General features: G+C 53.9%; 2 protein-coding genes and 2 non-coding genes across 4 annotated transcripts; 3 read left to right on the top strand and 1 right to left on the bottom strand.

Annotated features, from left to right (window-relative positions):
• Positions 1-2,331: 2,331 nt before the first annotated feature.
• Positions 2,332-2,414, top strand: VDBG_15010. The gene has a single exon. It is a non-coding gene; the product is annotated as a tRNA-Gln (tRNA).
• Positions 2,415-3,955: 1,541 nt separating this feature from the next.
• Positions 3,956-4,634, top strand: VDBG_00668 (predicted protein; the record flags this gene model as incomplete). Its single annotated transcript, XM_003008940.1, has 2 exons — positions 3,956-4,161; positions 4,352-4,634. 2 exons carry the CDS (start codon positions 3,956-3,958, stop codon positions 4,632-4,634), a joined length of 489 nt encoding a protein of 162 aa, XP_003008986.1.
• Positions 4,635-5,501: 867 nt separating this feature from the next.
• VDBG_15009 lies at positions 5,502-5,584 on the top strand. The gene has a single exon. It is a non-coding gene; the product is annotated as a tRNA-Gln (tRNA).
• A 195-nt stretch (positions 5,585-5,779) lies between these two features.
• On the bottom strand, positions 5,780-8,703 carry VDBG_00667 (conserved hypothetical protein; the record flags this gene model as incomplete). Its single annotated transcript, XM_003008939.1, has 2 exons — positions 5,780-7,992; positions 8,048-8,703. 2 exons carry the CDS (start codon positions 8,701-8,703, stop codon positions 6,534-6,536), a joined length of 2,115 nt encoding a protein of 704 aa, XP_003008985.1.
• Between the last annotated feature and the right edge of the window lie 855 nt (positions 8,704-9,558).

The raw sequence follows: 9,558 nt of genomic DNA, 5'->3' as shown, positions 1-9,558 counted from the left end.
CGCCCGGTGGCTGCATAAACAGCGTGCTCGGGAAAGTCCCTTTCTCGACCCCTGTGAGCAAGACCGAGTTCTAAATCGTGCGCTCCAAGTCACGCGACCCTGGATCCCCCTCTCATGCCGTCGAACCTGAACCCGACGAAAGGGCTTTGGGGGGGGGCGGCAGGCAGGCAGACCGCCGCGCGCTGCCCTTCACTGGCCAAGTAAGTGGGTGCACGGTGGCCACAGGCACGGGGCGTCACGAAGGCGATAGAAGGAGGATGGGTAATCGAACAGAACACCAGCGAAAGGGGCGGTCAGCAAGCTCTCGTACCTTAGTTAGATAGCTTCCCACACGCCTTCCACGAACCAGACAGGCCAGACAAGGCTCTGGCACTTGTGCCTCGTTTGTGGAACTGAGGCTATGCCGCGCAATCACTCGACTCTTGGCCGCCTCGTCCCGCATTGTACGAGTAACCTGCTTGACAGAATAACGCCCGATCTCCTAGCCAACTACCTAGCCTCCCTCACGCAATGCGCAATGTACGATACAGCTGCTGCTCAGGAGCTCAGCTGTCCATCCCAGCTACCCGGCAAGCCGGCCGAGGTCCTGCCTCGAGGATGGGTGGCAAACCACCACCCCTAGAGTTCTAGGTTGGTAGGTGGGTAGCCACTGTAGGCACCTACCTACCGCCTCCCTCGGCCGCTGGGGGCAATGCGCTGAGACCGACCGATCCGCTCCCTGAGCCCTGTCACGTTGGTGCGTCAATGCCAGGGTTCACAGTGAGGCGAACCGCCGTCTTCAAACGTCTCAGGCGACCTGTAATGAAAAACTGAATCCCACCCGCAAGCACGCTCAGCTGGGTGGTCCCAGTGGTCCCAAAGATTTCAATGCTGTGCTGTACCTTGGGTACCTCTCGTGCGGACCAGGATCTCTATCTATCGAGGTATCTTGCCTGAACCAGAAAAGGGGCCAAGGTTGAACGTGGCGTGCTCCCTTCTGCCAGTATCGACGCCAGCACCGCACCCGGCATCCGTCTTCTCCCCAAGCCCGCCGTTCTCAGTCATTACCTTCCAGGCTCCCTACCTGACCCCAATCCGCCGATCAACAGGCCAACCACCAAGTGTGTGGTTTGCCTCCTTGAGTCTACCACGCTGTTGCCAGCCAGGCAGGCATGGCCTCGTCACCAGCTCTCGTCTCAAGGTTTCAAATCCCTTTTCCACTTCGCCGTTCCATGCTCCCACCCTGTTCCGTCTCATGGTCTGCCCACGTCGTCTGTTGCGGACCAACCAGAAGGACCGGGGCACGAGGTCCATCCAAATTCCTCTTGCGTTCCGCTGACCCAGATGACCCGCCCGCCTTCAGAGCAGCTAGTCATGCGAAACTGTCCCGTCCCCGAACCCGGCCAGATGCCATGACGACGCTGGTCATCTCGTTACCCGACTGAAAGCCCCCGTCCAAGGTTCGCTGAATAGTCGCCGGACAAGCACTGTCGAGCAGAACAGTCCAGCCCTCGGGAGGGCCTGACCCACCCCCCTGCTGTCTCATCCATCTCTTCTGCGAGCAATAGCGTCCACGTAGACCCGAGGTTGAGGTGCTGATGTCACAACCTACACCAGTGGCGTCTCATGTGGCTCACCCTGTCCTCAAGGCGTTGCGCGGCAAGCCAACAATCGTATTGCTACACCCTTCCACGACTGACCGCTGCCTGCCGTCGAAGGCGGTTGTTTCCAGTCCATTCTTGCCTTTGAGTTGTCATCTATCTAGATAGCTTCCCTGTGTATGTACGTGGGCTGAAGGAAGCCTGCTGCGAACTGCTCTCATCCGAGTGTCCGACACGGATGAGCATGTGTCTCCCTGGCACCTCCAAGGCTGACTGACATCAACCGACGAGCACCGACCCCGAGTCAGTCCTGGGTAGGATGATGGACGGAATCCACGGAGTTTGAGAATGAATGGACGATATGATAAGGCTTGTGTTGCTCCAAAACTGGAACACTGAGCCTCAATCATCTCGTTACATCTCGTTCCAAGAAGAGCAATAATCTACCTCACCACGTTCCTTGTCACCAAGGACGTAAAGCACTTGGCTTGCTTGTATACGACGGTCGTCACCCGCCAATCTGCACCTTGCCGTGTTGCCCGGCGTTGAAGGCATTCTTGGGCCAGTGCTCTCCCTTGAAGTTGGAATAATAACCTAAGCTCATGAAGAGTCCAAAACCTGCAAACCGTGAAACCGAATGAACCAGAACCAACGATTAGGCCTCAATCGCGCAATGACCCTGAGAGCAGCGGAAAGTTGAGCAGCATTGACCATCATGATCACAGAAGGTGCAGCGCAGAAAACTAACGAAGGTCCGTTAGTCTAGTGGTTAGGACGACTGGTTTTGATCGAAGATGACTCCAGTAAGCACCGGTTCGAACCCGGTATGGACCTTTTTCTTTTGGGTACTGAGGCAATGCCTAATATCATCCACAGCAATAATGTATTGTTTTGAAGTGTTACTAGATGTGTGTGGCTGATTTTTGGTCAGTTCGTCCACTACCTAGGAGCCTGTCCACAGGAGGAGCAGATGGGACCTTCAGCTTGCCAACCATCGTTCTCTTAATTCACAGCAGAACTAGCTTGTACCAGATTTGGGCTACCGCTCAGTGCTCAAGGTGACTGGATTGGAACTACTGAGACTAACGCATGAAAAGTCAAAAGCAATGTCCAAACCTGCTGCCCTTGAGATGTCGAGCCAGCAAGACGAATGGACGGTACGTGCCGTATTCTAAGAAGTTCACCGGGTTCAAAAATGTCCTCGCCTTCGTAACAGCACAAGGTTAGTACATGTAACACTCCACGTCGAGGCCGAATGATAGTGATCGAGCCTGTGGGGAAACAGTAGAGTTTTTTCTTGGCACAAGGGTTAGCCTTATTGATCGTAGACAACGGTGGCGCATCAACAGGCCTACCTCGTGTTCAAAGACGCGCAAGACGCCGTGATCCGGTGTCGGGGACAATAGCCATATGATACAACAGCTTTTTGAGTAGACAATAACGGACATTCGAGATCGATTGATTTCACCCTGCAAACATCTTGTTCATCAGGCTTGAGTGTTACATAGTGCCGACCGCTCGGCGTCCGGCGATCTTGGGTTGGTCAACAACTGACAAACACCACCACAAACGCACCCACCGAACAAGACAAACACAGATTCGACAATAGACCGCCTCACTGATCTGCCCACTGAATTGATCATCCTAATTGCGAATAATATATCGTCCCTGAACGCCCTGGCAGCCTTGTCACGATCCTGCTGCTCCATGTGCTCCATTGCCAACCCAATTCTTTACGAACTGTCACTGGCCTCGGGCGCAAATCTGCGAGCCCTCAAAAGGGCCCTGGTGTGCGTTGTTCAAGAGAACAACCTAGCTTCAACCTGCACACTTGCTGCCCACCCCGTTTTCGTTCCAAAGCTCCCCATGAATATGGGGCTCTTGACACTTTCGCTGCACTCAGCCCTCAAGTTTGGGAGCTTGCGAATCGCCAGTATCCTGCTAGGCGTAGATGCCAATGTGCTTTCGTCCAGAGAAATAAATGCATAGGCCGGTGTTCGACACACCGGCGAGAATGAATGGAAGCTTGGAATCGAAGGAGCTGGCAGCCTTGCCACCGCCGCCGGAGTCAGATATTCCAGCCCCACATGTGAGGCATATGCTTCCAAGGAAGACTTTTGGATCATTAAAAACAGACCGTCGAACAGATCCTGCGCCAGTTACAACTCAGAATCAGCACGGGGTTGCCCGCGGATGGCCCAGGCCGGAAGGAGGAATACCAGGATGAGCTGGACTCGGCCTTGAACTCTGCCGTCGGTACGGACGCCCATGTTACAGACTTGATGGAGCTGCTCATCGGATTCGGTGCAAAGATGAACCGTATTTCAAGAAAGTGATACCGTGTACGCACCAAAAACGTCGTCATGCGCGCCATCATGGAGGAGGACCTCGTCTTGTTTAAGGAGAAGGTGTCTTTCCTGGCACAAAACGGGGCGGACTTCCGTAGAGCATATAGATCTGCAGATTGGAGGGAGGTGGAGGTCAAGACGGCGATGGAACGGCTCGATTATAAACTTCGAGACGATGAGCAGACAAAAGACTTACAGATCTCCACCACGCTTGCTGCCATTGAATACCTTCGGTTTAGTGGGGCTAGTCGTCGAGAATAACCATTCTGTAACACAGCAAGACATGCTGAGCCGCCAGCAAATCTACACTCAACACTAGAAGCACTTTGCTTTAAGAAGGCTATTGCTAATAGCTTGAAGACTAGTAAAAGAAGGAACTAGGTGGAGGTCGGGATAGAAGTAAGTACGGATTCATTGATACAGGCTTTGGGAGGTTATTGTGAGAGAACAGGAACAAACATCTAGTAGAGCAGGAGGACCCTCGGGCTCTGGCCCGGAAGCGATAGAGTCTGTATGTACAAATTATGTTGACTACGCTCCCGGTTCTAAAATCGAGGCGAGGGCTGGCGTTTACAAGGGCGTTCACGACTTTCTGAGTCAAGAGAAGACCGTGACGCCCTTGTTTCCGAAGGTCAGCACCGGGGTTCCCATACTACAGTCCAGTAGGACCATGGCCGAGGACTTTCGAGTCTCGCAAAGAAACTAGAAATATGCGAGGATCTCGTAAGTAGCCATATTCAGACTTTTGGTCTACACCTCCACCAGCTGCCAGGCATGACTTATTGTCCTCGGTACCGGCGAGAGCTTAAGCCTCACCAACCACTGTCACACTATCAGCAACAGACAAGGCCTCGTCGACGGAAAATCTCTTTGCCACGTCCTGATTATACCTTCATTGACACACAATTCCATCCCGAGATTGAAGGATGGATCGAGGAGAGGTTCAGACTACCTGGTATAGGAGCACGACGTTGACAAGTATTCAGAGCACAAGAACCTGCTGGTACGAGTCCTCTCCCGAATGTGATTCTCTTTGCTAGCACTTATTCATTTTTCGTGATTGTTATCCGCGTCATCTCAGCACCCTCTCTGGAGATGTGAGGTTGTGATCCTCGATGTTGTCGCTAGCGCTCCTTTCTCAGCGATGGCCGTAGTCTCTTCGCTGCTTGTCGATAGCAAAGAAGGCCACGAGAAATCCATCTCTTGCTCTGCAGAATTGTTGGGAAATGATTCAGATTCCGATTCGCTATTAAGTTTGAGTTGTTCCGAGTTGCAAGGCGTTCGGCCTCCTCTGATGTGTTGCTGAGGTATTGAGTTCATATACACTCCCGCCTACCGATGAACCTAAGTGTGGAAGTTGGAAGGCGAAAGCTATGGGTCGCTGATGCACTTTAGATAGCCCTACAGGCAAGGTTGTAATGGTGAGACGGGCAATAGAAATGTATCATCGAAAAGATTGATTAGCATGTCGTGTCGAGATGCTTTTCGGTTTGCACATATGGACATTGATTAAAAAAGCAGTGATGTTTCCTAAATACATGGTTATGTATTATGGAACTGTAAAATTAACAAGGGTCTGTTAGTCTAGTGGTTAGGACGGCTGGTTTTGATCGAAGATGATTCCAGTAAGCACCGGTTCGAACCCGGTACGGACCTTAATTTTTGCACTTGGCCGAAACGCTAGTTCTCTCCTTTTGCCCCCATAATGTAATATAGACAGACAGACCGCCGACTCACTTTCGATGCCCGAGCCATAGACTAGAGGCTACACGAACACCCTCGCAAACAAGTATTAAAGACCTGTTTATTCTCCACTTACGTGACTGGGCAGGCGAAATCGATCATCCCGGCAGTGTGAACAACTTTATCAAATCTCCGACTGCCCGCCACATAATCGATACAGTGCTTACAGTTCAGCTCTGATCCTTCACTTCATACCAGAATCAATGGCGAATAGCATTGGCCATCGCCCGTGCGAACAGTCTCAAACCACACACACACACACACACGCTCGCTTCAGTGGATAATAACTATACCTTTCAAATCCTCAACGCTGAATAATCGACAGGTACAAAATCAAAAGCCAAGAAACACCACCGTCCCCAGAAACGCCCTTCACATGTTGCTCCTGCAGAGTGGACCGGGCGACAGAAGCGAAAGAACAGCCCAGTCGAAGCATACAGGGACTCCGAAATCCATCATGAAACAGCAAGGAGAATTGTTCGTGAACAGTGATGTCTTAGTACGGAATGAGGAAAGCAAGGATAATCATGTATTCCTCCGCTGCTGTTCATCAAAGTCCGAACCTTACCTCATCCGTCAAACACCTCAGATCCGACAAAACCCTTCCATCATCTGACCCTCCGAATTCATTCGAAAAGTCAATAGTCCTGGTGGATCCCGCGATAAAACAACGACATTCCTCAACGGCGTCTTCCTTTCGATCCTTTTTAATTTGAGGCTTACAGCGCTCATACCGACCCTACATCCAAAGGAAAGACGTTCAAGTAGTCGTGAAAGGCTTCGATGATAGAAATGAGAGCAGCTAGTCGCGGGCCGCTGACGAGAAGAAAGAGTAGAGACGTGGTGAAACCTGTCCGCCACCCTACTGGGGATAGTATACCATACCAGGTGCTTGCTGGGGATAGAAGAAGCCGTCTGGGCTCGGGGTGACCATTCCTGCCATCCCCGGGACACCTGAACCATAGACTGGAGGACCCTGATATCCCTGGTAGTTGTTCGACGGCGGCATCTGAGAGGCATCGTAGTAATAGACCATGCCGTTGACTTCTTGCGCTACCATGCCTGGGTTGCCACCCGGCCCATGCTGTTCGTACTGAGACTGCTGGGGGTAGTTCTGGCTCTGGGCTTGCTGCGAGGCCGGAATGAACGGGACTGCCGAAGCAGGCGATGGCATGACGCCGCCATTGTATGCAGGTGGTTGATAGTATCCAGGCTGTTGCGGCATCATTCCGTACGACTGTTGATGGCCATAGTAGTTCTGCTGGCCATAATGAGTAGGCTGGAACGGCGCAGCGTGAATTGCGCGTTCGGGTATGTGAGACAAAGGAGTACCGGTTGAGAGGTGAGACGGGTAGGATGGCTGGCGAGAGTGTCCATCCTGGCCCAGGCCGTTTGAAACTTGTAGTGGCACTTGCTGGTGGAAGGCCTGGTGGAAGGGCTGCTGGTCCAGGGTTGGCGACTCGATGCCAGCGACGGACACGGTCTTCTGCGGGCGAGGCTGGTGCATGGGGATTGATTGCTGTCGATTTTCCTGGAAAATGGGCTTCTGGGGAAGTGGGTGTGTATGGGGCTGCGGCATGCCGCTCAGCGAGGCGTCTTGTACACCGACGAAATGATCGATAGGCACCATGCCATCGACACTGATTTGCGGTTGCTGAACTGCGGGCGGAAGCCGGACGACTGGGCGTGGATTGTCGAGTGGCATGGGTGGGCGCGAGACCACAGATCCGGTGGGAAAGAACATGTAGTCGCGACCGTCGGGGGCCAACGACGACCGGCGACTAAGGGCAATGCTGGGTGAATAAGCACTGCCATAGAAGCTGCCACCGAAGACGCTGGTGCGTCGAGAGAAGCCACCCATAGATCCAAGGCCTGAGCGAGGCTTGCCGCGGGCCCGCTGCTGGTTGGGACGCATCGCTCTTGGTATAAAAATGAATGACCTGTCGACGGCGGGAAAGATGTACTTTGGCGCGTTGTCGGGAAGCGAGATTCGAACTGGCTTATCGCGACGTAGGGGTGGTCTGTGATCGGGTAACTTGGTGTATTGTCGGACCGGCATGGCGAAGGCTGAAGGGGGTTTACCGGGTGTAATTGAAACTCTGACCTGCACGTTCCCAACGTGCTTCTCGGTAGACATGGTTCTGTTGATCGGTGTCGGGTTCGGGGAACAGGTCGGAATAATGCCGTTGCCATTTGGAGGGCCCTCCTCGTCGGGGGGTGCATGACGGACCGGCCTCGAGGGCTGGGGATTGACGACAACTTCGTGCATGTCGTGAGCCCATTGTCCGCTTGTCAGAGGGTCGGAGGGTGGTTGGAGTTGGCTGATTAATTAGTCTTTGCAGAACAATCTATGACAAGCAGGGCTGAGAAACTCACTGCACTGGGGCAAAGGGGCCTCCAATGCCACCACGACCTCGGCCACGGCCCCGGCCGAAGGGACGAAAGCCGTTCGCGGCTGGACCGGCGTGCCGGTGATCGTGCATGAAGAAAGCCCCTCTGTTTGGAACGAAGGCAGGGTCTTCGTCCCGCCTTCGCTTGTACTCTTCATGCTCCCGCCGGCGACGGTCGCCTACAGGCTCTGCTGTTTGTTTCGCGGCCGAATCGGAAGTCACGACAAGAGGCCCGTTGGATGTGGGTTTCGGAAGGACATCGATCGCGTTGTCGAAATGCTCCCCTTCACCTCCGATGAGCTTGCCTTCGAGAGACAAGCCATGCATCATCAACTGTGTGTCTGAGACAGGCCTGCCATCAGGTTGAGCTTCGGGGACGGGGTCTTTGGCGGTAGGAGCCTTCGCGACACCATTCCTAGCTGCCTTTGATTTCTTCGCGTTGGGCGCAACTGGGGACGTTTCATCGATGTTGCTGGTGTCACTGTCGGCGTCGTGCTCGTTGTCGATGTCATCACTGGCAAAGGACCCCTCAGACATGGAGTCGTCCTCGAGGTCGAGCTGGTCGAGACCACCTTCGTCCTCCCCTTCATCGTCAACCCGCCGCCTGTGGCCGATCAATTTTCGGCGACGGGTGGCGGCCATGTTTGTGTTCGATTTGGGAGCAGGCATAGCTGGAAACAGCCACTAGGATTGAGATTGTGTCGGATGGTTGTACGTGCGTGTCGCGGCGGGCATGCGGCAGATTGACTTTCCAGCGAGAGTACGTGACTCGGTGGTGGAAGCCGGATGGTCGGGGTGGATAAGAGCAAGCAGAAACCGCCCTGCGGCTACGTACAGAGGAAGCAAGCAAAAAGGAATCGAGTAAACAGAGTGCAGTCCGAGAGGCTGGAGAGCTTATTATGAAGGCCGTAGATAGGTGGGATTCAAGGTTGGCGGCAGAGGCTCGTTGAGGTTCTGGTCGAGGTCGGGTCGGGTCGCGCGAACGATGGAAAGTCGGATTCGAACCCAGCTGTGGAGGGGAGTGCCGCTTCTCGCGTCTCCTCGTCCGCGGCGATGACAGTCTGCGTCTAGTTAAAGGGCAGATGGGAATTGCACCACGCGCGTGGGAAGGGCCAAGATGGGAGACGTGGAGGCGGGCGCGGAGGAGATGGCAGCCACGGGATGGTGGAGATGTGGTGATGATGATGATGTGCAAAGGGAACTTGAGAAATTCTTGGGGGTCTTGGACGTGGCCGGAGGTTGGAGAGGACCAGGGGGGGGTGGGAGGTTTGTGTCAGTGTGGAGAGAGAGAGGAGACTTCACGTGTGGTTGCTTTCGTTGCCTGCATTGGCCTGTCATTGTCAGCCTGAGAGGAATGCGCGCAGGTGCCATGGGAGATGCGACTCCCCGCACTGTATCAACCGTAGCCGGCCTGGCATCATCGGTGCGCTATAACAGTGTCTGTTCATGAGCTTGAAACATAATGCACTGTTTTTTCCTCCGCCGAGTTTGGCTTGG

The sequence above is a fragment of the Verticillium alfalfae genome, genomic scaffold, assembly GCF_000150825.1.
Source record: "Verticillium alfalfae VaMs.102 supercont1.1 genomic scaffold, whole genome shotgun sequence".
Classification (NCBI taxonomy): domain Eukaryota; kingdom Fungi; phylum Ascomycota; class Sordariomycetes; order Glomerellales; family Plectosphaerellaceae; genus Verticillium; species Verticillium alfalfae.
The sequence above is the reverse complement of the archived record's forward strand: the minus strand, read 5'-3'. Positions and strand labels throughout refer to the sequence as shown.